Source organism: Centrocercus urophasianus, unplaced genomic scaffold, assembly GCF_019232065.1.
Source record: "Centrocercus urophasianus isolate 14NV4802_14NV808 unplaced genomic scaffold, USGS_Curo_1.0 seq_18, whole genome shotgun sequence".
NCBI lineage: Eukaryota > Metazoa > Chordata > Aves > Galliformes > Phasianidae > Centrocercus > Centrocercus urophasianus.
The window spans coordinates 28,133,376-28,158,013 of record NW_024884733.1 but is presented as its reverse complement, the minus strand read 5'-3'; the positions used below and the strand labels follow the sequence as shown (position 1 = coordinate 28,158,013).

The 24,638-nt window shown below is 50.2% G+C and overlaps 1 protein-coding gene across 1 annotated transcript; it reads left to right on the top strand.

Moving 5' to 3' along the window:
• Nucleotides 1-524: 524 nt before the first annotated feature.
• Nucleotides 525-24,426, top strand: WLS (Wnt ligand secretion mediator). The gene is made up of 12 exons (XM_042819624.1): nucleotides 525-673; nucleotides 8,927-9,199; nucleotides 15,314-15,438; nucleotides 16,550-16,711; nucleotides 17,149-17,285; nucleotides 17,640-17,808; nucleotides 17,972-18,069; nucleotides 18,423-18,486; nucleotides 18,865-19,008; nucleotides 20,586-20,669; nucleotides 22,170-22,323; nucleotides 22,927-24,426. Exons 1-12 carry the CDS (start codon nucleotides 568-570, stop codon nucleotides 23,034-23,036), a joined length of 1,626 nt encoding a protein of 541 aa, XP_042675558.1. The 5' UTR covers nucleotides 525-567; the 3' UTR covers nucleotides 23,037-24,426.
• Nucleotides 24,427-24,638: the final 212 nt, after the last annotated feature.

Genomic DNA, 24,638 nt, shown 5'->3' with positions numbered 1-24,638 from the left:
GGCGCAAACGCTGCAAAGCAGATGACGGCAGTGGAACGAGCTCATTCTTACGGGGCACGCACGGGGACGCGCCCGGCCTGGGGGCAGAGCAGCACCCACATCCCCGCGTGCTCGCAGCCCCGCTCTGAGCTTCGGAGGGCAGCGGGGCTGGGAGGGACTGCCGGTGCGAGGAGGACAAAGCAGCACGGGGACACCGGAGCGAGACCGGGACGCGTGACCGGGACGCAGGGGGTGCGGTGACCGCGTCCGGCCCGCGAGGGTTACGCGCCCCAGCACGGTGCCGCGTTTCAGAGCGTCGCGGAACCGCTCGGGTCGGCGGGGCCCTCCGGAGGCCACGCGGTCCTCGGCTGCCCCGGGGCCGCCGCACCCCCAGCGCCCGCAGCTCGAGCGGCGCGGGGCCGGGCCGGGCGGGGCGGCGGTGGGGGGCCGGGGGGGGGGGGGGGGGCGGCGCCACGTGATGCGCTTCCCCGCTCCTTAAAGCCGCCCGCCGCGCCCGCCCCGCCACAATCACGGCCGCACGGCCCCGCCGGCAATCAGTGCCGCGCCCGGCCCGGCCCCGCCGCCACCATGGCCGGGGCCATCATCGAGAACATGAGCACCCGAAAGCTGTGCATCGTCGGCGGGATCCTGCTGGTGTTCCAAGTGATCGCCTTTCTGGTGGGAGGTCTGATCGGTGAGTGCCGCCGGGGCAAACTTTCTCCCCCCGCCGCGGTGCCGGTGCTCGTTCCGGTGTCAGCGCCGCGCCTCCATGAGCTCATTAGCGCGGCATTGTCGTTAAGCAAACAGAGCTCCGCGGGCCCCTTTGTGCGTGCCGGGCTGGAGAAGGGGCAGAGAAAAGTTTGCCCGGCCTGCTCGCGGCGTGCCTGAAGAAAGGCAGGGGAGCCGTCAGCATGGCGACCGGTGCCGCGGGGCCCTGGAGCTGAACGTACCATCGAACCTTTTTTTTTTTTTTTTTTTTTTTTTTTTTACAAATTGTTAATTCTGCTTTCCCTCGTTCCTTACCGCCTCCCCATCTCCGGGCCGCGGGAGGAGGGAGCCTTCCTGCCTGCGGCAGCACTCGCCAGGCGTAAAGCGATGCTAGCAGTCATAAGGAAACCGGGGAGGGGGGATGGAGAAGGGGCCGCCTGTCCCGGGGCTGTGCACCGAACCCGGAGCGCGCAGCGCGACGTCGGATAGCGCTGGGGAATGGAGGGAGAAAGATGGAGGAGGGCGGGCGGGGGGCAGAGCCGGGACTGGCGGTGGTACTGGAAGGCACAGCGGCGGGGATGGGTTGGAGTGGGATGGGATGGGGTGGCTCGGCTCCAGGCGGGGATGGCGCCGCCCCCCGCGGTTCGCTTTCGGGGTTCCCTCGGCCCGGCTTCCCCCAGCGCTGCGGCCCGCGGGGTCCAGCAGCCCGGCCGCGTCCCCTGGCCGCCTCTGCTCTCCGCGGCTGAGACGCGTCGCCCTTTTTGTTGAGGGGAGCGTGGCTGGAGCGTTCTTGCAGCGATCTTCATTTCAGAGGCGCTGAAGAAAGAGCTGCAGCCGGCGTTCCGAGGGCAGGTCCATTGTTCTGCGTTCCTATCCCTGCGAACTGCTGCTCTGTGGGAGCTGGAGAAATTCTGCTAAGTGTAATGCGCAAAACTTTGCTTTCATCCTTCTGGTGCTCGATCACAAAGCAGCCCCTGGCAACATCGGGTTGGAACCTGAGTTTTCTGCTCCTGTAGGCCCAAACCCGCTCAACACCAGGATTGGGTTTTCTGCCTGGTTTCTTCTGAAGGAGCTGGTTTGGATGGAGCTGGTTCAGATGCAGGTTACTGAACCCGATGCTGATTCACTGGATGCGTTTTCTTGCCCCATGTTGTGCAGAGAAGCTGTGCTCCATGGTCATAAGGATGTCTTTGTTCCTAGAAGGGTTTTGCAGCAGAGCTCTCCAAGTTCATAAAGCTGTGTGTACAGAGCAAACCTATTGAAGGATCTGTTTCTGTCTTCACCTGGGAAGAGGTGTGATAAACAGATGTATCTGTGTTTAGGATTGCATGGGCTACACAGGCCTCTTTCTTTCATCTTGAAATTCCTTTGAACCCGAATGGAGCTTGGATCTGCCGCACATACACCATACACGCCTCCTGCATTAGGGCCCAGCCCAGTGCTGGGCTCTGGGACCTGCAGGCAGTGTGGCAGTGGCTCAGGGCTCAATGCCTCTTTTAGACCTAGGGTGACGTTTGTTGATCATACAGGGACGTCTTCTGCCTGCTGGCAGGTCCTAGGGGGGTGCTATGGGCCGATCTTCCATGGCTGGAAAACCCCACTTCGAGTCTTCAGGCAGATCAAACTGCGTTATTGCCTCACCCAGACTGGGTCGGTGGCCGTTCTGCAAAGCGCCGAGCCCTCCAGGATGGTGCTGGGACAGCTGCTGGTAGCCGCAGGGCAGGGCTGTGAGTAATGCTGCTCCTGTAGTGCATGGGGGGATGAGAGCTGAGGTGCCACTGAAATAGTGACCCGGTCTGGTTTGATCCAGCACGCCAAACAGACAACAAGAATCCGGTTATTTTAGTTTGTTCAGGTCTAGACAAACCAAAATATGTACACAACGGGAGTGCAGCTACAAAGCGAGCTCTGCCGTTCCTCTAGCAGGGAGTCAGGTCATGTTTCAAAACAATGACTAAGTGCTCTATTTTAACAGATTATTTTGCAAGTAAAAAAATACACAAATGCAACACATTCGTACCTGATACGGCCAGAAAGCTTCGTTCCTCTGGAACTGTGTTTTCTGCCAGTGCTGGTCCTTGATGGAGTTTGTGAACAACAAACTATTTATGCTAGCTTTATTAAACTCGGACGTATTTCTGCTGGCACTTTTGTCCAGGTGCAGAACTTCAATCAGCATCCCCGTGGGCTTTGGTTAGAAATGTGCATTGGCAAAACATGGGATGAAGGCATACAGGAGTCAGAGCTTGCAGAGCAGAGCTCCATCAGCATCTACGCTCAGTGAAGCTGAGGCATGCGAAGTGCCGTAAGGAGTGATTTTTATAGGGCTGTTTCTTTGCTGCTCTCTGGGGAAGAAGCTGCCCCCAAAGCCCTCCTGGAGCAGCTGCTCAGTAACACGCTTGGAGGCGCTTCAGATGGCCTCAGGATGGACAGGATTCCCTCTGTCCTGCTCCAGAGCTGGCTTTGTGTACCAGCACTCAGTAGTGGATACAGCAGCTGACCATACATTCTGCACACGTAACTGGTTGGAGAAGTGAAGGCGTTTATTTCCTCGCTGGGATGAAGGCATGCATTTGGGAGCGAGCGGCTCTGCCGCTTCCTTCTCTTGCTTTAAGACCGAGGGGGGGAAAAAAACGGAGTTGTTTTGACTGGAGCCAATAAAACTGCTGCTCGTGTGTCTTGCCCAGAGAGATAATGAGTCATGAGTGCAAATGGCTGAGCAGCTATCAACAATCCCGGCTCATTATCTACATGTCGGGTTTGGCTCCCAAGCAGTGCCTTTCCAGGATTTAATTTCCTTTCCTGGGATTTCATTACCTTCCTTGGGCTGAGGTGGGGGCAGGAGGCAGCAGGGCCCACCAGGCCTACCATGGTAGGGAGCGTATGAACAGGAGGGGAACGGCTACTTATAAGGGAGGATAGTGATAGGACAAGGGGGAATGGTTTTAAACTGAGACAGGGGAGGTTTGGGTTGGGTATGAGGTGGAAGTTTTTCAGCCAGAGGGTGGTGAGGCAGTGGCACAGGCTGCCCAAGGAGGCTGTGGATGCCCCATCCCTGCAGGCATCCAAGGCCAGGCTGGATGTGGCTCTGGGCAGCCTGGGCTGCTGGTTGGCGACCTGCACACAGCAGGGGGTTGGAACTGATGAGCGTTGTGCTCCTTTGCAACCCAGGCCATTCTGTGATTCTATGGCAGCTTCCAGTCTCCCCTTCAGCCCCCCCTCCCCCCCCCAGCACAGTGCTGCTCTATGGCCATCAGGGCCAATGCTGTGCCCTGTGCAGTGCATTCCCTGGGCTGCAGCCTTGGCAGAGCTCTGGGAGCAGTGGAGAGCGGACGTGAAAGGTCAGCACTGCCCGACTCCTCTTTCTAAGAGCTGCAACTGTAACAGAATGGGCAAATGTGCCAGGAATTGGCAGTTCCCAGGCAGAGGGCCATGCTGAGGCTTGGAGGAGCAGGCCGTCAGGGCTGTAAATCCTTTGGGGTAATCTTTTTCTTTATATTTTCTTCTCCCACTCTTCTCACAGTCGCATCACTTTCAAACTAGAGCTCTCTGGGGAGAGCTGTGTCAGAGAAATGCTGTCCCTCACAGCTGATGTACAGCAGGAGCTGCTCCTGCACCTCTGTTTGGTGCTGCCTGCGCTTGGCTTTATCAGATGTGGGCAGGCTGCCCTGCAGGGAGAACTGCTCAGCAGGAAGTGTGCTGTGCAGCAGGTAACAGCCCCGGCCTCTGAAGTCGATGCACCAGTCCTGCAGGGTGCCTGGGAAGGAGGAAGGGGTGTCACAGCACTTCTGTGCCAACTCCAGCCCTCGGGTGTCACCATGGGGATTGTGTGTCTGACGCCGATGGCACTCATGGCATCTGCGTGGCTGCAGCTCTGTGACAATCAGCTCACGGCTCCTCCTGCTCCAAAGGGGCACCCACAGCTTCTGACTGCAGGGAAGTGCAGAAATCCTGGATGCAGGGTGCAGATGTGGGTTGGGAATCACACAGACAGGCCGTGTGTGCTTGGACAGGTTCATTCCTACGGCCCAGCAGTGAGAGATGGGCTGGGGAAGGCAGAGCCAGCAGTGCTCATCTGCCCCAGCAGCTCCACTGGAACCACGTGCAGAGCTGGCGCCCTTCTGTAAACACCCCTCTGCCTCTTGACCAGGAGTGGAATGGATTTTCCTGTTGTGAGCCTTACCTGTACTGCATTGGACAGAAAAAGCAGTTACAGCTCCAGAAGTGGAGTAAAAGGTGATGAAATATCACAAAATATTTGCTTTTCACAAGGGCAAGGGGCTTCTTGGATAGCATGGTAGCTTAATGGATGCTGAGAAGCAGTAGCGAATTAGGAACTCAAATCAGTGGGGAACTAAGAACCCAATTTTGGGACAGCAGTACTGAGATTTCCTTTGTTTTAGAGATCCATTCGATATTTAAATGGACAGCAATTCTGTGCCGTCATTCTTAAGAAAAATGGCTTTTATGTAGGCGAGAGGAAAGGAAGGATTTCTGTGGTGGGCAGTCATTAACACTGGATTGGTAGCAGTAAGGTTAGCGAAGAGGGAGGCAGAAAACTTTTGTGCTGTAATAAACATGTATTTATAAGTAAATATAACGTTATTCAGGTTCTCACCGCTCTCGCTGGAAAACCTCAGTCTGTTGGATGATAAATTAGCTTGTTTATTCCTATCCTGCTGTTGGTTAGTGTAATGAAGCAGAAGCCCATTGTGTGTGCTCATTGGGTAGTGATGGCTCTGCACAGAAGGGGGTAATTGAGTAGAAAAGCAGAATGCTCCCGGTGCATGGGAGAAGTTAACACTGCATGAGGTCAGTGGGATTCAAGCTTTAATCAATGTAGACACAATGCAATTGAGATTTTGTAAAGGGTTTGTTTATGGTGCGAGAGCAAGGGTCAGTAGTTAATTGGAAATGCTGTAGGTGTTCTAGATGAGAAGGAGCAAAATATATATCCCAGAGGTAAGGACATGCGTGGGAGAAGAGGATGCTGCTGTGGTGCGTGGGCTGAGCGCCCTGTTTGCAGGGCTAGGGAGGAAGGAAAGATTTGCTTGAGAATTCATTGCATTCATCTTTAACAGGCTGGCCGAGGAAGCACAGTTCTGTAACGTGAAGCTTTGGTAACTACATTTGTATACAAAAAAACCTGAGAATTGTGGGTAGGATTTTGCCATTAATTGTGCTCACGTTGGCTGGGGAATGGGCACTCGCCTTTTTGAGCGGCCGAGCTGGGATGGCTGTCTGTGAACTAAAACGTCTGAAAAACAGATGAAAAAGAGCTGTTTGTTTCACTGAATCTGCCCCTGGCTGAGCAGCTCGAGGCACCTGCAGCCCACCTGCCTCTGTCCTGCTGGGGAAATGGCTGTCGCTGCTCCCCTGGTGCGTGGCATGGGATGCTCTGTTCCTGCAGAGCTTGGCCAGGCGGTGTGGGGGTGGAAGCAGAAGGCAGGGCTGGATGCAGGGCTGGTGAGCTGAGAGGTCCCAGCTGTGCGATGGGTGCTCCCTCCTGCTCTGTGTAGTCTATGGGAAGTGGAAGAATTTTGATTCCACTTGAGATGGAGGAGAAAAATCCTCACTGTTTGGCAGTGGGACGGCTGCCAGCGCTGATGAAACGCTGTGCTGAATCAGCTTGCAGGATCTCTGGCTTCTCTGACCACTGCTGTCAGTAGATGTGAAGTCTGCTGAGATGCCTCCTTCAGCTCCTCTACTTTGGAGCATTTGTGTAACCTTGCCATCTTCTGAGTCTCCGATGAATCACAGCTCATGATTCAACACAAGGCTGAGCAGATTGGGATCATTCAAAGCTGAAAGCGATTCGGCTTCTGATTTCCTGTGTCCTTTTTAGGGGCCGCTTTGTCCTGCAGACAGAGTTACACCAGCTTGAGCATACAAACTTTCTCATAGGCAGTGGCTTGGAGGATTTCTCAGCACCCATGGAGTGGCCCCAGCCCTGGGAGCCGGGATATCCTTGGGGCTCCCGTGGGTCCCAGCAGCCCCACAGGGTGGAGGCTGCCTCCAGCCCTGCGGCTGGGGAAGGGCCTGACTTCTCATCCCAGCCAGCACAGCAGGAGCACGGCTGGGGCTTATCTGCTGTTGAGCAAAAAGTGCCATGGCACTATTTCTGGGCAGGCATATATCGTATAATACGTCAGTCGGAGCCACCCCACCTCGCAGCCCACGGATGGAGCAGGCGGAAGGCAGCCTGCTTGGCACCGCTGCCGGCTGCGATCCCTTGATGCTCGCTTTGTTTTGCATAGCACTTTGTAATGCTGTTAGTTGACTTGGCTGCAGTTTCCCAAAGTGTTTTTTTTTTTTCCACTGGGTTCAACACTTGCTTGAATGTAATGGGAATGGAGCCAGACAAGTAACCCAAGCCAAGTGCCGACGTTTGTTTGGTGCCTGGCTCCTGACAAGAAGAATGTATAGGAATTGTCTCTTGCTCCTCAAAGCTGTAGCTTTGGCAGGGAGATACTTATGTTAGCATGCCAGGGCTTTAAAATCGTAATCAGCCCGTGATGAAAACGTGTATTTATGGCTGTAATGAGCTGCATCAAAGTGGGAAACGTGAGCCTTTCCTGCAGAAGTAACTGTATCTCTTAATTCAGAAATGCCTACTTCTAAATCACATAGATCTTATGAGGTTAAGAAGCTCTGAGAGGGCTTGGCCTGACTATCTGGCTTATTTCTCAGAGCATTCTCCATTCTTGCTCACAGCTGCAGTTTTAGACACTGCTATCAGTTTCTGCATCGAGTCATGGTAGAACAACATTGCGCCGTATGACTTCTGTGTTTAATGCACTGTTGGTCCACCTTGAGTACATTCTGTAACCCTGGGCTTGCAGTGAAGCTATTTTTTTTTTTTTTTTTTTTTGAATGCTCCATATATTTTCTTTTACTGCTTCATTCTGGCATCTGAGGGGTGCTGGTGCATTGGCTTGTTCCATTTGTCTCATTGAAGGGCTTGAGTTGGTCCATTGGGTGCCATTACCTGATGGGGGGTGTTTTTGGTGGGCTAGAGTCTGCACAGAAGTCCTGGGCTGTGTGTCAGAGGGATGATGGTCACAGCATGGAAGTAGTTCTGTAGGAGCCCATGGGCTGGCTGGCTGATTTCAGACCATTCCTGGCCTCCTTGGCCCCCTTCTTCCCTGCAGGTGTTGACATCCAGTTATCTGTTGCACTGCGTGCTCCTCCTGCTTTAATTCACGGTGTAGGAATGTTTCAGTGCTCCTTGCTCTTCATTGGAGCACTCTCACATTATTGAGTTTGCACTTAACTTTCTAACTTCTCTCTGTTTTCCTTTAAAAAGGGATGGAACAGGTTTGGTCGGACTCAGAAGTTCAAAGAAGTAAATACAATTCTTTAAACAGCTTAAGAGCTTACCTGTTCTTTCTGCTTTCCAAATCCTGTGAACCTGGGAGAAGTTAGTGAGAGCATGTGATGATGCTTCATGAATAATACTTTGGAAAATAAGACAGCCCTGTTTCAGTGGCAGCAGAATGCATTGCTTAGTGTTGCCTCTTGTGACCAAGAGCTGTGAGGGGCAGGAGAACTGTCACTGAGCTCTGACTGCTGGCACCCCCAAGTCACATTGGCTGCAGTCAGAGTTCACCAGTTCTGCAGTGCATGCAGGTAGCACTGAAATGCTGATTTACCAAAGGGCGACAGAAGCAAGGCTGAACTGCCTTCACATAAAGGCTTTGAGGGGCAGAACTGTGTTAGAAAACACATTTCAGTCTTCAAAAGCCTTTTCTTAGGAAGATGTGAATGTGTGAAGATGTGAATTCAGTAGTGGAGGCCTGGTTGATGGCTGAATGCATTTCTCTTCTGCTTTTATCCCTGTTTGCGTTCTGTATTTCCAACCATTTCCTCCTGGATGTAAAGCCAGAGCAGGCTGATTGCCCACAGCTTAGCTATCTGATGTGAGGTGTTGGACATCTCCCTGACACAAGGTGGATGGGTGCCTGCACCCCTGCTGGTGGGACAGGGCAGCTCTAGGAGCTGTCTCAGAGGATTCCCAGTGCTTGGGCTAAATTCTGTTTTGATAACACTGCAGAGTCAGTAATACATCTGCAGGCATAATAAGGCTAACTAACTGTGGGATCAAGGAGCTGTGAAGGAGGATCACTGGATGCATTTGTTTTGAGTTGCCTTCAAATAGCTGAAAAGGGAGCTGCGTGTTTTGGTGGGGAAACCACTGCGCGAGATGCTGATTCTAAAAGCACGATTCTTTCACTTGCAGCTCCCAGCCCCACTACAGCTGTTCCTTACATGTCAGTGAAGTGCATTGACATAAGAAAAAACCACCACAAGACCAAGTGGCTGATGCCCTGGGGATCCAACCCCTGCGAGAAGCTCAAGGACTTTGATGAGGCGGTCAGCAGGCAGATTGAGGCCAATGACATCGTGTTTGCTGTGCACATCCCTCTCCCCAACAAGGAGATGAGCCCCTGGTTCCAGTTCATGCTCTTCATCATGCAGCTGGACATCGCCTTCAAGATGGACAATGACCTGAGTAAGTTGCACCCTGCCCTTTATTACTTACTGTGCATAGGCTTTGCAGCATCAGTTTCATGTTGCCTTTATGCAGTACCATATGCTAATTGCTGAGTGCCCAAACGCAGGGAGATGATGCAGAAAGGTGGAGGTTAGCAATGAGATGGTACAGTGTGGGCCCTTCCATAACCCAGGTGCTCAGGGCCCCATCCATGGCTTGGGCACCTCCAGGGATGGGGCACCCACAGCTCTGGGCAGCAGTACTGAGGCCTCACCACCTTCTGAGGGAAGAACTTTCCAGTAATATCTAACACAACCCCCTTCTTTTAGTTTAAAACCATTCCCCCTTACCTTATTGCTCTCAGACCGTGTAAAGTTAAGACCTACCCTGGTTTAAATTCAGCAATTTGCTTTCATAGTGTGCACTCTTGTATATATATATTTTTTTTTTTTTTATTATTTTTATTTTTTGCAGTTTTCCCAGGTAGTTCAAGTTGTAGAGTGCCCAGCTTGCAGTAGATCAAGTCCCTGTGAGGGCAGTTTTTGCCTCCAGTCATACAGTGATAGGATCACTGAGGTTGGAAAAGACCTCTGAGGTCATCCACTCCAACCATCCACCTCCCACCAATATTTCCCACTGAGCCATGGCCCTTTGTACAACTTCTGAGTGTTTCATGAACACAGGACAGGTTCTGTCAGGTGCTGAGATGCATTTGTGCTTGGGTTGGATTTGAGAAATGTGGATGCAAAGTAGTTCACCTTGAAGCTGCAGTGGTCAAAATGAAATGGCCAAACCACACCAGTATGGGAACCGTGGAAGAAGCTGACTTACTGGGATTTACCCTGTGCCTGGGAGAAGGTGAAGTGTAACACACACACACACACAGTCTGCTCTGCCCCTTACCAAAAGACAGCTGCAGGTGTGTCTGTGTGTTCTGAAGTTGTGGAAAATCCCTCTCTTAACAATTACAGCCCGACAGCAATCAAACAATTTGCCTCTCAAACTGGGCTGAACTGGGGCGTGGGCAGCTGTTTTGCTGGAGCAGCCATGTAGCTGATGGTCACCAAGAGAAGTTAAAAACTGGGCTTTCTAAAGCTTGCAGATGCTCTTAACCCTATAATAATCTCTAACATATAGAGAAGCTTTGTGCCTTCCTCACTTCCCAGGCTTCACCGGGCCGCTGCACAGAGCCATCACTGTTCTCAGGCTGGAAGCACTGAGCTGGAATAAGCACCTGGCCAGCACCTGGGGCAGGCTCTTAAAATGCTAAACGAGCTTTTTGACAGTCATTTCTCTTGCAATTGCAGAGCCTTTCCTTCCTCTTCTTACTTAAGCAGCTCGGTGACCGACTTCTTCAAGGCTGGAACTGAAAGATTGAAAGCAGAGCAGGTGGTCTGGTCTTGTTTTGGGGGTGGGCTGTCCCAGTCCCCATCACTGGGGGCTCAGTTGGGGTTGCTGGTGCTCCCAGGTTGTGAGAAGTGTTTGGAGAGAGGCATGCCAATACTGCATTGTGTGAGCTTACTGGCACATCCTGAAGGTTTCCTTTCATTGGCTGAAGAAAGCTTAGAAATGCTGCTTTCCTCCCCTTTTTGTCAAGCTGAAGTTAGATGCAAATGAAGTGTGAAGTCTACAAAACAAGCGAATAACGCTTCTTGCTTGCTAAATCGTGTTGTAACAGATTTAAAAAAAGAAAAAAGCAAGGGGACTTAACCTAAAATAATTACGTGTGTCTGAATCTTGCTGCTAACTTAGCTTCGAGAGCTTCATTTAATGTACGTAGGAACTGGCTCTGCAGAGCAGGAGGGATCACCTAACCTCCTCTTCCCCAGTGACACAGAATGGTGCTCCTGTGCACATGGGAGATCTATCTTCGACTCACTTTCTGACCTGCACTGCCACAGGTTTGGGCTGTTTGCACTTAATGGGGTGCACCAGCCCTGCTCAGAGCTGGGTATCAGCTACAGGCACCTGTATTTGTCAGAGGGCAGAACAGCATGGTATGTATCAAGTTTTCTGTCTCCAGAAGAATGTTTGCCTCTCTTTTTATATTCAGTGAATTTAAAATATTAATAAGTGAGAGACTTCTGGCTGCTTTGCTTTAGAAAGAAATTGTGCACAGCTGCACGTTCCTGTTCAAATCTGTGTGTTTTGGGTCTGTGGTAGCTTTTGTAGTTTTTGAGTTAGTGAAGTGTGGAAGCATAATGCAAATGATAGTGAAGTTTCTTCTGTTTGCTTACATGAGCTTCTTCCCAGATAGCTGGATTAGCACGCAGCTGGCATACAGCTGTCTCCCAAACAAATTCCGTCTTTTTGGACTGTTGTAATGGGAGGGAAGATGCCTGTGCTACTGTGCTAGAGTGAATCCTGGGGGAGTTTTGGGTACTGCAGAGTCAGCAGTAAAATGCACCAAAACTCTGGCAGTGCTGAGAGCACGAGAGGCACAAAGCAGCCCTGTGCCTGCGTACAGAACCAGGCACACCTCAAAGATGCCCAGTCCACCCCCCACGTCCCTCAGTGCCACATCCCCACAGCTCTGCAGCACCCCCAGGGACAGTGATTCCCCTCACAGCTGGGTAGCTGTGCAGTGCTGAGCATTCATTGGTGAAGAGCTGTTTCCTAACAGTCCTGTGATGGGGGTGTCAGATCTCCGGGCTGGGAGCCCCAGCAGGATGGCATCTTCTCATGGTTGGCCATCCCTGGTACACACAGATAGCCAGACCAACCAAACATATCACAAAATGAACACAGGCAAGCTTGGAAGTGTTTTCAGATAAACCCGTGATGCTGGTGAGGGTGTCACTGCTTCCAACCCCAGAGCTGGTTTGCCAGGCTGTGGATGACCCAGGCACTATCTCCATGCTCTGTGCTGGCCAGGATTGCTGAGGCTTTGCCGTGCACAGCTCTGGCTTCTGGTGCTGGATAAGCAGATCTCTGTCTGCATATTCATACCTTTTGTTTTGGGAATTTCTGGAGGATCTTGTTTGGCATGCATGGAGGAACCAAGCAATGACTTTCCTTGAATGCCTTAGCATCTGAAAGGCGGAGTGTAGGTGCCTGCCAGCTTGTCCTCCTCCTTCCTTCCGCGGTTCTCCCCCTCCTGCTGTGCCTCAGCCTTGAATAATTAAAACACTGCGCTCTGTCCCTGCTTTTCTGAGTCTGTTCTCAGCCTGAATTCACTTTTTTTTTTTTTCTTTTTCTTTTTTTTTTAAAGCAAAATAACAAATTGTTTGCTTATCTGTCGGCAAGGTGGCAATACTCACCCTGTACCACCGGCCAGAGATCTCTTGGGATGTGGCTGCTCTCACGCTTTCTGGTCCCAGAACTGTCCCATGTGGGTTTGTGTGGTGGGGTTGAAGATGCCAGAGGTGCCTGGAGGTGGATGCCTCCATGGAATAATGAAGTACAGCAATAGGAACTCTTCCTCATTCAGTTTCAGCTGAACAGCAAGTCATGGTCCTTGGTTGTTCCCCTACAGAGATGTATGTATTGATCCCCAGGGAGGGTATTCACACCAAACTCTAATCTAAGGGGAGATGTTACCCTGATGTAGAGAAAGATAGAAGTTCAGGCATGGATGATAATCTATCACTGCACAAACATACGCTGGTATATATTTTCTGCTGTCTGCTTTTCATCCTCAGTGGCAGCAGCAACACTTGGATTACAGAGATGAAATAACGAAAGCTGTTTTTGTTGGATTTAGTCCCAAGCATTCCAGTTGGTTTTATGGCTTCTGAAATGGAGTTTGCAGTTCTTTCTAATTGGGCCAAGTTCAACCTTATGTTCCCATTTATCTGTTTGCACTGGTCTTCTAAATAGCGGATCTGAGATGGCAACTGCTTGTTTCATGGAAACCTAATCAGTGCCTGTGGGAAGGAGCTCGATATCAGTCAAGATGGTATAGATCACATGTATGCAAAAAAATGCTCAGAAGAATTGAGTTGCATCCACATTAAGACCTAACAGAACCACCTCCAAACGCTACACAAATAGCAAGCTGAAACCGCCGATCCCATCCACGGCCCTTCCCATCCTTTTGGATGGGCAATGCCACCACGTGGTCCCCACACAAATGGCTGAAGAAGTTGACAAATATATGGGACGTGCATATCCCATGCACACAGTTCTTTGTGGATGTGCAAGGTTCCCCTGCAGCATTATGAAGGCCAGATTCTTTTGGAGCAGCAGAGCGTTCTGTGCTGCACTTCAAAGCTCACCAAGCGCTCGTGTTTCGTTGCAGCCCATTCCTGTGCTCAGCCCTTACTCAGGAAGCTCTGATTGGTGCCCACAGCTTTGCACACCTCCTCATCTCCCTGCACAGGGCAGTGGGACGTGTGTGTGTGTGTGTGTGTGTGTGTGTGTGTGTGTGTGTGTGAGCTCACCCACAGGCTGCTGGCCTGGAGCCACAGGCACGCTGCTGCGTGTTTCCAGGGACCTGCGAGTGTGAGCAATCAGCAGCAGTGAAAGCGTGAGCAGCTTGCAGCAGGAGCAGCGTTTGGGCCCTGGCACAGTGAGCAGCAGGGCACGTGAAGCTCCAGCAGCTCTCTGAGGGGCTGCTGATGGATGGAAGCAGCTAGGTTGTAGCACGCACATGCTGCAGAACGCGTGCCTCTTTCAGAGCCTTCCCTTGGAGCCGTGCCTGGTAAAGAGGAGGATTTTACATCTGGTGGAGCTGGTACAGGCTTGCCTTGGGTTTTTAAGCTGTTTGTGTTGCTGCTTGGCAGACTTCAGCTGTAACTCTTTCAGTTTCATGAGCTGACTCGCTTAGAGTCCCTCAGTAAGTGTTCTAGCCTCATTTCTTCCTTACAGCAAGATCCTAGCAAGAGCATTTTTAAAGGCAGGTATGCCCCATATTCCCAATATTCTTCCTAGGAAGAGGTCCAGGGGAGACACGAAGCCCAGGAACCCTCCCCTCCTAATTCATTATTTGCCCCTCTAGTTTTCCCTCCAGGTAAGGGAGAGTATGAACATGCTGTGTGGTTCTGTAGCTGGATGCATCAGCTCTGCGTGTTTGATGTGCAAGCTGGTGCCTCTGTGCAGGAAGAAAGCAGTCAGTGCTGGGTTGGGGGGGACCTCAAAATCCTGATGTAGAAAGGCTTCACTTACATGGTATGTGTAGGAGTCATTTCTGAGGTTGCAGCCTTTCCTTTTTCCAGCAAGGACAACATAGCTATGTTGCAATTTTTCTCTTTTTTCCTTATTCTTTTTTTTAAGGTACTTGGGGTAATGTTTTCATATCATTCCAAGAACCCTGATTTACCTTCTGAGAGCAGTTATGGGCAGTTTTAAGTGATTTGTGCTTGTAGTGCATTGTGACTCTCCAGCAGTGTCTCCCTGACCCCTTCCCCACCCGAGGATCAGTGCAACCCTTTTATTCTTCCATTTAAGATCTCTGGCAGAAAACTGCTGTGTTAAGGAGCGTATTGCAGGCCTTCTTATTTTAGGTGTTGGGCCTTAATATTTATGGTAGGTGATCTGCATCCAGCAGAAACCCAGCATTACGTTGATGGATGACTAGTGCTGTCAGTCCAAATGAACAAGGGGTACCACTAGTTGCATAGTTTCTCCTTTACACGGTTCATCTAACCGTGTACAGCACGTGCAGTTGCATGGTTCATCTTATTTTGTGGCTCTCTGTAAGCAAATGCTGCTTCACTGTCAAATGGAAGCAAATGCTGTGATGCAGTCTGCCATATCCTGATGTGGAAGGGGCTGTTGTGTACCCTGTGCTGCCTGCAGCAGCAGTGTGTGCCAGCCTGTCCTTCTGTCCCCCTGCCAGCCCGCAGTGAGGGCTGCTGATGGCTGGCTGCCTGCCTGCCTCTCTGCAACTGTCTGGATTCCAGATTATTGCTCCTAATGCTGCATGAATAAGTAATGCTCTTCACCCACACCCATAGCATAGCTATGTCATGGTATGTCAGCAAGATGCCAGAGCTTCAGGTTCTTTCTTCTCTACCATAGAGGAGATAAATGTTTTGGTAAAGATCATTTGAACTGTGACATTTGGAATGCAAAAATTTCCATCCTTTGTAACTATGTGCCTCTCATGTCCTTTCAACGTGCTGGGGCTGTCCTACCTTTGTGGTGTTCTGTACCACTCCTAAGAATCTCCATGTTTCCTCTCTCTTACAGAAGAAAATGCAGAAATTACCCTGGATGTGTCCTTAGCGTATCGTGATGACATGTTTAATGATTGGGAAGAAATAGCACATGCAATAGAGATCAGGAAGCTGAAATGCACCTTTGGCTCCCCAAAAGTAAGGTGTTCTCGTGGTGCTGGAGGTGGGGAGGTGTGGGTGAGCAGTGGGAATTGTTCTCTTGCTTTTCCTTCTGGTGTTTCTTAGAATTGTTCACCTGTAGCTTTCAAGCTTGTTGCCATTCTTGGCTCCAAAGCTTTAAAAATCGAATGAGCTTCACATGCAATCTGGTTCTGTTTGGTGATGTAAGAGATGAGGTCAGACAGTAGGTAAGAGAGGTGTGAGGTCAGTGCATAGATCCAGCTGCAGGCAGAGTCGGAGGCTTTAGGATCTGTGTACCCCACACTGCTCTAAAGCAGTTAGACCTTTCTGTCTCCTGCTTCTGTGATGCACAAAAGCTTGTTATTCAGGAGTGGCAAAGAAGCATGCTGCAGCACTCACAGAATGTGGCAGGGTGGGAGTTTCTTAAAATAACTTCTTAATGCCTGAAGCTACAAAGCTTATGCATAAAAGCTACAAAGCTTATAAGTAACGAGCACAACGAGCAGTGAGAACAGAGCATCTTGTTTGAATATGTATTTCTTTTCATGCTGCAGACTGTAATTCCTGCGCTGAAATCAATCTGGTGTCTTCGGCATGCTTTTCAGCCCTATGCCTTGTTCTCCTGTCTCATAGTCTCTCTCAGAAGTTCACCTCTACCACCAGTAACCCCTTTGCTCTTCCATAGAGCCATACGTGCACTGTAAATGTGTATAAGGTGTGGAGGGGAGTGCTGCTGGTAAAACAGGGCTGCAGACACTCCAAATTCAGTCATGTGGGAGAGGTTGCAGATTTGGCTCAAGCTATATTTGCTGGTGGAGGTATTTGGGTCCCAAAGTAATCTTCCATCTTGAAAGGCTGCACTTACTTGAAGTTGGGCTTAGAGCCTGACATGTGAACCTGTTTGAGTTTGAATGCTATCGACTCAATGACCCAAAGCAACATAAAATTAAAGGAAAAAGATCCCTGCGTCCTCAAATGGCTGTGTCCCAAGGCTCTCCCCAGGCCTTAGGATAGGATGGGAATGAGCAGGTGATCTCAGCACCAGTGATGCTCGGTTCGCTGCTGGGGTTCGCGTGGCCGTGCGCTGTGCGGGGCGCAGCTGACTGTGCTGCCACCTCCCTTTCTTTAGACCCTGGAGTCTGAGGGCCGTCACTACGACTGCGACTTCCTTCCCTTCATGGAGATCGGCAGCGTGGCTCACAAGTACTACCTCATCAACATCCGCCTGCCCGTGAACGAGAGGAAGGGCATTAATGTGGGCATCGGGGAAATCAAGGACATCCGCCTGGTGGTGAGCCGGCCGCTGGTGGTGGCTGCAGACGGCGGTGGGAGGACTTGTGTCTGGAGAGCTGCATTAATTTGGCCTCTGCTTTTCCCACCCGTGGTGACTTAGCTGCATGAGTATCTTGTTACTTGTCTGAGAGCAGTTCTGTCCGTTTTTTTCCACGCTGTGTCAGAAGTGCCTCTCTGACCGCTTTCTGCCTCATGATGGAAGCTGTGGGTTTTGGCTTTTGTTTCCGGGACTTCTGAGGCCTCCTCGGATGGTCTGGGTGCTAAGCAGGCAGCTGCTCCCTTCCTGCCTTGGCCAGACCACGACTTTCAAAGGGTGCTTGCATCTACGTGTGCTGGCGCAGTAAATGCATGCCTCTCCTGCCAGCTCCCGTAAGCATGAACAGTCATGATACCAAAAGTCATACAGATGTCACACTGCACATTGTTTCTCCTCAGGGTATCCACCAAAACGGCGGCTTTACAAAAGTGTGGTTTGCCATGAAGACCTTCCTCACCCCCAGCATTTTGATCATCATGGTCTGGTACTGGAGGCGGATCACGCTGATGACGCGCGCTCCTGTGCTGCTGGAGAAGTGAGTGAGGGCACTGCGCTGGGAAGGGTGGCCCTGAGGCAAAGGAGATCCATGCTGAGCAGGTCCTGACCGTGCCAGTCAGTGAGCCAGGCAGGGCAAACAGCTGAGGATCGGGAACCGTCTCTTCTCCCTCCTGTCCACTCCAGTAGATGTCCACAGCATCTCTCTTCTGTTACATAAACCCCCCAGAAAAGGAATAGCTGCATTTACCCCAGAGGAGCTGAGTCCCTCCTTGAAAATCTGCTGCCGCTGCCCAGTGTGGAGTTTTCTTGTCCCTTGCTGGGAACAGCTCTGACTCTGGCTCCGGGTCCCCTCCATGCAAACTGGACAGAGATGGTGTTTCTGTCTCTGCAGGGTCATCTTTGCTCTGGGAATTTCCATGACATTCATTAACATCCCAGTGGAGTGGTTTTCCATCGGATTTGACTGGACTTGGATGTTGCTCTTTGGAGACATTCGACAAGGCATTTTCTATGCCATGCTGCTGTCGTTTTGGATCATCTTCTGCGGAGAGCACATGATGGTGGGTATGACAGGACAGAAGGCGTCTCCATGCCCCCTTGTAGCAATACCAGAATCCTTCGGTGGGCATTGCAAACGGTGCTCTGGGGACTTGTTCCAGGTGAGAGGACTGCAGGCTAACTTGTTCTTTCTCACGTCTTTTCTCCTCCCCATCCTTCCATTAGGACCAGAATGAGCGGAACCGCCTCTCGGGGTACTGGAAGCAGGTTGGACCCATAGCTGTTGGCTCCTTCTGCCTCTTCATCTTTGACATGTGTGAGAGGTAGGTGTCACTGCCCTCCAGCCACGTGCCCCAGGAGCCTTCCCTGAGCAGTGGGCAGAGGTTGGTGTCTGACTTCAAGCACATAGGTTTACGGTGCCTTGGGAGCAAGGAGCTTGTGGGTGGATGTGCAGCCCTGTCTCATGAGGAGGGAGTAGACTCCTAGTGAAGATGTTGAGGCTTTTGGGCTCCTCACATCTGTGCATCTTGTCCTGTAGGACATGCCTCCCACCTCTGTGTCCTCCTCCCCCACGGGGACAAGCAGCAGGGGCAGCTCTCTGCAGACTGCAGAGCAGATGTGGAGTTCTCTGTAAGTCTCTTGGCTTCTGTGACAGCTCTGTGTCTTCTTTTTGCAGGGGAGTGCAGCTGAAAAATCCCTTCTACAGCATCTGGACCACAGAGGTTGGCACAGAGCTGGCTGTATCCTTCTACCCAGTCCAGGCCCAGCACACATTGTTGGTGGCTGAGGGAGGTGGGCTTGCCCTGTGGATGCTGCTGCCTGATAGCTGCAGCCATAGGAGGCCTTTTTCCACCTGGCTGGCCAGAGCCGGGCACTGCAGGGTCCCATGGTGGACATTGAAGCCGTAGTGGGAGGTTTGGTGCCAGATGTTGGGACTGGTGCTGTGCTTGGAGACATGGAAATCTGTGAGGCAGCACAGGGGGTCCAGGTCCTGCTGTTAATACAGACTTCCCACCAGGAGGTTAACAATGACTCTTGGGATCATGTTAGAAGAAGTGAATCACCCAAATAATCTTTTCTGTTATTTCATGCCATTTTCTTTTGACTCTGCCACTCAGATGGCCTTTATTATAGTCGCAGGAATCTGCTTGTGCCTCTATTTTCTTTTCCTGTGTTTTATGGTCTTCCAAGTGTTCAGAAACATCAGTGGAAAGCAGTCCAGCCTGCCAGCAATGAGCAAGGCCCGCCGCCTGCATTACGAGGTAGTCACTCCTTGCTGCATGGAGCCTTTTGTTTGTAAAATGGCTTTTCACCTGAGGGCTCTACTGAAACCTTCACTGTTACTGCAGGCCTGAGCTGGGAGGTTCGATCCTCGTTGGTTTTCTTATCTGCTCAAATCTCCCAGCTGCCTTTTGTTCCCTTTGACTGCCATGGCATCTTTTTCTTTCTGGGGGTCTCTGGCTGTGATTGTTTTAATCTCTCAGGGTATGTAAACCAGCTCTTGGTTTTTCAGTGGTGGTTGTCTCCCAGCTTGCTGAACTCTGTTGGGGGATAGATTAAAATTGCCCATACCCCCATTTAAAGTGATGAAAGTGCTCCCTGGTTTCTCCTTGTCTAACATTAATTATTATGTTTAATGGTAAATATTACCAACACCACCCTCTTTTTTTAATGACATGAATTCAGATTTATGGGGTTGTCTTTTCCTAACCAAAGTGCAGGAGGGAAACTGTCACATTAGGGTCAAAATCAGATGCATTCAGCTTATTTTCCCCCCTCGGTAGCCCCTGAGTCTTGTTTCTGTCCTAGCTCTTTACTTGCTGTGCAGCATGAACAGCTGACTTCAGGTACTTGAGCTGAGAGACCCTGTTGTTTTCACGGCTCTGTAAAATCTGTGAGCAGCATCTTTCTGTACAGTATGGTCAGCTTTCAGCAGGTTGGTTATCACTCCTCAGGAATGCACGTGAACAGTAGAAAATGGCACTTGAAAGAATTTTTCCATCTTTCCCTTTAGCAAGAGGCAGAGGATGTTAGCTTTTGTTATAGAGCTGTTGTGGCCGTAGAGCCATCTGGCAAGCACGAGCCTGGTCTGGGAAAGTAAAACTAATGGTCATTTATTGTTACTCTATAGCCCAGTAATTGTGTATGCACAGATGTTACCATCAAAATTTCAGAAGTTGTTTAAAATATACAAATATTTTTAAAGCAAAAATGTAACTGGCAAAAGCAAATGCAGAATACGGTAGGATTCCCAGCTGAGAGCCTTAAATAGTTGGTCTTGCTTTTTGCATTGCAGAAGAATGTAAATTGTAATTCTGGTGAGCGTTCAGCAGTGCTGCAGCTTCCTGCAGGCTCTGGGGTGGGAATTGGCCCAGCAGACCCCTGCTATCACAGCTCAGTGTCCTGTTGTCTTGCTAAAACCTGAATACTGCGCAGTGTTTGCTTAACAAAGACTGGGAGCCCTCAGGTAGGCTGTCCCATGGATGGAACCCGTAGCTCAGCCTGCCCTGCCTCCTCTCCCACGTTAACTCTTCGTCAATCAGTCCCAAAAGCAGCTGTAATGGAAAGCAAGAGCTGTCAGGACACGCACGGCTGCTCGGAGCATTGGGGAGGAATGCAGACGTGTGGGGAGCGGAGAATATTGGCTGTCATGAATGCAGCGCAGAGGAGTGGGTGGAGGTTGTTTTGGTTTGGGGTTTCGTGGGTTGGACCCTTTTTTTCTTCTTTCTTTCTTCCTTTTTTTTTTTTTTTTTTATCCTTGCGTCCTTTACATGCTAAAAACAAGAACGTGTTTTTGTGGATTCTGTTAATGTGACCGGTGACATTTCTCTCCAAACAGGGGCTGATCTTTCGGTTCAAGTTCCTGATGCTCATCACCCTGGCCTGTGCAGCTATGACAGTCATTTTCTTCATCGTGAGCCAGGTGAGTGTGACAAAACCCAGCTGCGCTGGGGAATCTCACCCCCAGTTTCTCCAGTGGCTGATGAGGTGGAGTCACTTGAGGCTCAGAGAGACCAGGTGTGCATCTTTTAGACACCTTTGGTAATCAGTCGCTTTTCAAGAAATTGTTTTCATGTATTTGAAACACTGCCATGAAGTTGCTTCAGCTGAAAGTTCCCCCGAGGCCTTTGGCTCGCAGGCTCTGTTGTTTTTTGAAATATCAGCCATTTCTGAGAACTCAGCAAGAGCAAAATCGTTCTGTTCACATTAAAAGAATCTGGTGGCTTTCTGTACCCACAAAGAAATGCCAGAATTCGGTCTTTCCGGGCTCTGACTTTACAACCCTGTTGTTTCTAGCAGGATATATACCTACTTATTCTGAGCTATGATGCAGTCTCTCTGCATCATGCATGAGCTTATATAGCTGTTTAAATATACTTTGATGGTTTACTTCAAGTAACAGTTTGTAGTTAAGATTGCATCTGTTTCAAAGCTGCCATTTACGGCTGTTCCTAAGCATAAGCAGCTTGCAGCTTCAGGAGAACAGTGGTGCACAGCCTTGCAAATCCAATCCAATGGAATTATCCCTGGAGGAGTAGGTTCTCTTTCGCTGCCCTGCTTATGCTGTGGGGTACATGGTGTGTCCCAGTGGCAAACACAGTAGCAAAGGATTTTGTTCTTAAAAGCCTGCTAGGCTGAAGCAGTCCTTAGCAATGCCGGTTGGTGATTTGGTTCATCACTGAGTGTCGGTGACTTTAGGTATAACACAAAGGCTCTTGTCCAGCAGCTCTTTTCAAGGAGAGCTTTTGTCTTCCCCTGTAGGCGAGGTTGTGCTGCTGTGGCTTCTCTTTGGAGCAGAATGTCCTGTCATTTTCATATCAGGAGAAGGCATGCTACTGTCACATGTCATTTTCATTAATGGAAAGACAGCATTTCAGTGCGAATGGTCCATGTAATATTAGCATTGGTTGGGTAAATCCTGACAAATCCCTGTGTGTTGAGGGCTGCTGCAGGCAGCCTGGGCCTTATAAGAGAGAGGCAGCAGGAAGGCACCCAGCACATCACTCTTGGCATTATTCATGCCACTTCCTCTTGTATAGTAGGTCTATTTATAGAAGTCTCATGTTCTCAGATGTAAGTGGCTGTCTCTGAGGTACTGCCCTTTCTGTGGCGGCCTTTGCTGAGCACATCAGCTGTGGCAGCCACGTATTGCAGAACGCGAGGGATTTGATCATGTGTAAGAATGATAAACTAAAGAAAGCCTGATGCAGTCCCATTGTAAGCAGTGTTTTTTCCTTGCAGACTGGGACTGAAGCAGAGAATTCCAGCCTAGCTGCACTGCTTTGTACCTAGAGCCCTGGTCTCACGGAACTGACACTTCTCTCATTTCTCCAAGTTGGAGCTGTAGCATCACATCTGCATTCTAGCAGGCTGAATTCATAGCTCAGCTAACTCAGCTAACTGGCTGCTTTCTGATGGGCAGGTGACAGAAGGCCACTGGAAGTGGGGGGACATCACGATACAGGTGAACAGTGCCTTCTTCACCGGCATCTACGGGATGTGGAACCTCTATGTCTTTGCACTCATGTTCCTGTATGCGCCGTCGCACAAGAACTACGGGGAGGATCAGTCGAATGGTAAGTGGCCCCGAGTGCTCTGTTTGCAAATGTTACATTGGAAGAAAGATGTAAAGTGGGTGATGCTTTTTGTGCATCCTTATTGGCGAAGTTGCACGTCCAGCACACTGAAATGTTGTGCGAATGACGGCTCGTTCTTCAGAGCACTGTTGTCTTAGCAGACATCTAATTATTGACTAGGTTAGACAGGTTTAAGTATTCAGCCATAGCTGTCTAAAATCTCGTGGCTTGGTTTTTTGTACTTTTTGGTGTTGCCCAGTTGTAACCGCATAGCTCCAAAATGAAGGGAACAGAAACGTGGGCAAGTGGAGAGTGGCAGTGCTCTTGTTTGCCTTTCAGTGACCTACAGTAGCACTGAGATCTTCCTCTGCCCACACGCTGGCACTGTAATGGCCTCAGATAAAAGTGTTCACACAAGCACAGAATGGGTTGGAAGGGCCCTCAAAAATCACCTAGTTCCAATCCCCTGACACAGCGTTCGTAGAATAGCCCGTGGCTCAGGTAATTCCTGAGAGCCTGGAGTGAGTAAAACAGATCTTTTGCCTTGGAACCGTGCAACGGTGCATTGTGAGGACCATCTGATGGCATCGCTGTGTTTTGCAGGTGACCTGGGGGTGAGCAGCGGGGAGGAGCTCCAGCTCACCACCACCATCACCCACGTGGATGGCCCCACAGAGGTTTATAAGCTGGCTCGCAAGGAGGCTCAGGAGTGACACCCAGGGGTGCAGTGGCAGGCACAGGACGACGCAGTGCTCTCCTGCAGGGGCCGTGTCTGATGTACCTTGCCTTTTAAGCACCACAGCTTGTGTATTGTCACAGAGCAGTGACACCGAGCAGAACATTTGTAAACTTTAATATGGTGTAGTTATTTCTGGGGGAGGGCTGTGTATATTGTGTTACTCTCAAGCACATAAATATCTGCTAGAAAAGCATTAATGTCGCAAAGTCGCACATTCAGATGTTAGGAGGTGGCAGACCTGACCTCAAGTTTTTGTTGGGCAGCACAAAGCTGGTGCTGATGGTGAGTGGATGAGCACTTCTGCTCTTCTCCTTGTGTGTGACTTCAAACAAGGGCTCGGGCTGGCCTCATTTTTCATAGAATCATTAAGGTTGGAAAAACTCATCAGGTCCAACCATTGACCCATCCCCACCCTGCCCAGTAAAACATTAAAAATAAAGAGGCTGCCTGTTTAAGTCCTAGAAGAAGAACCCCCGTGCTCCATCAGTGGGCTTCACGCCTGTTTGTTGAATACAGGGGAATGTGAAAACCAGATTGCAGGAGCAGTGTGTGCTCCTGCCCCAGTCCTCGTTGACCCGAGCTGTGGGCGGTGTTGGGTGCCCCGCTCCAGGTGAAGGCACTCATCTGCTGCTGTGTCTGAATGACTGAAATCACTGTAGCACAGACGTGCTGAATGCTACTTCCAGAAGTCCCTTTGGATGGGTTTGGATACTTGAACTGGAACACTGAGTGTTTTTGGTAAGTTTGTGTTTTTGTGAGGTGGGATGCTGGTGCTCCTGTACTGCTAGTGCAAGTGCTGGGGCCTTCAGCTCAGGTGGCAGAGTGAAGCTCGTGAGCCACGTGCTGAAGGAAACAAGTGCTAGGCAGAGCAGCAGGACGTATGGCAGCAGATCTGTCACACAAAGTGAGTTAAATGCACGCACGCAGCCCCAGCTCCTGCATTTCCCTCGGCTGAGCGCTCGACTTTGCAACTTTAATGTTCTTCTTAGGCTGGGTTCTTACGTGATATTTATGTTGTTCCCATAGATGTGTCCATGGTTTCTTTTACAGCGTAGTATAGCTTTGCATTTTTGTAAAGGCTCTTTACAGATGGGGCATTGCAGCTTTCAAACCAAATTTTGTGTCAAACACTAACAACTTGTTTACGGGGCGTGTGTATGTGTGAGCTTTGTGTGTGTGTGTGTCTCCTTTTTTATTTCTTACTTCCTAAGCCCTACTCATATGTCTCAGAAATAGTTCCTGGATCTTATTAAAGTATATCCTTTTTTTTGTTTAGGTTGAGTTCACTTTTTACAGAATGCTTTTAAGCAACCTGGAAAACATGTAGATTTGTTAATTTAAATAAAATATACAATATTGTGGTTTTTGCAGGCCTGGTCAATGGCTGCAGAGCTACAGCCTTCCCACTAGGGTTGCTCCTTGCATTTGGCTCTCACTGCAGGCAGCAGCTGTGCAGCGTGGTGCTGGGAAAACGTTTGGCCCTTCCAACCAAACCATTCTGTGATTCCATGACTCACTTGAATGATTCTCTTGCATCATTTTTCAGATGCTTTGGCCTGCAATGCCAATGGCTTTT

What these genes read in the sequence shown, in the direction of transcription:
- WLS (XM_042819624.1), top strand. Translation starts at nt 568, where the DNA reads ATGGCCGGGGCCATCATCGAGAACATGAGCACCCGAAAGCTGTGCATC. An exon ending in CAAGATGGACAATGACCTGA is followed by an intron (nt 9,200 to 15,313) that starts GTAAGTTGCACC and finishes TCTCTCTTACAG; the next exon opens with AAGAAAATGCAGAAATTACC. An exon ending in TCAAGGACATCCGCCTGGTG is followed by an intron (nt 16,712 to 17,148) that starts GTGAGCCGGCCG and finishes GTTTCTCCTCAG; the next exon opens with GGTATCCACCAAAACGGCGG.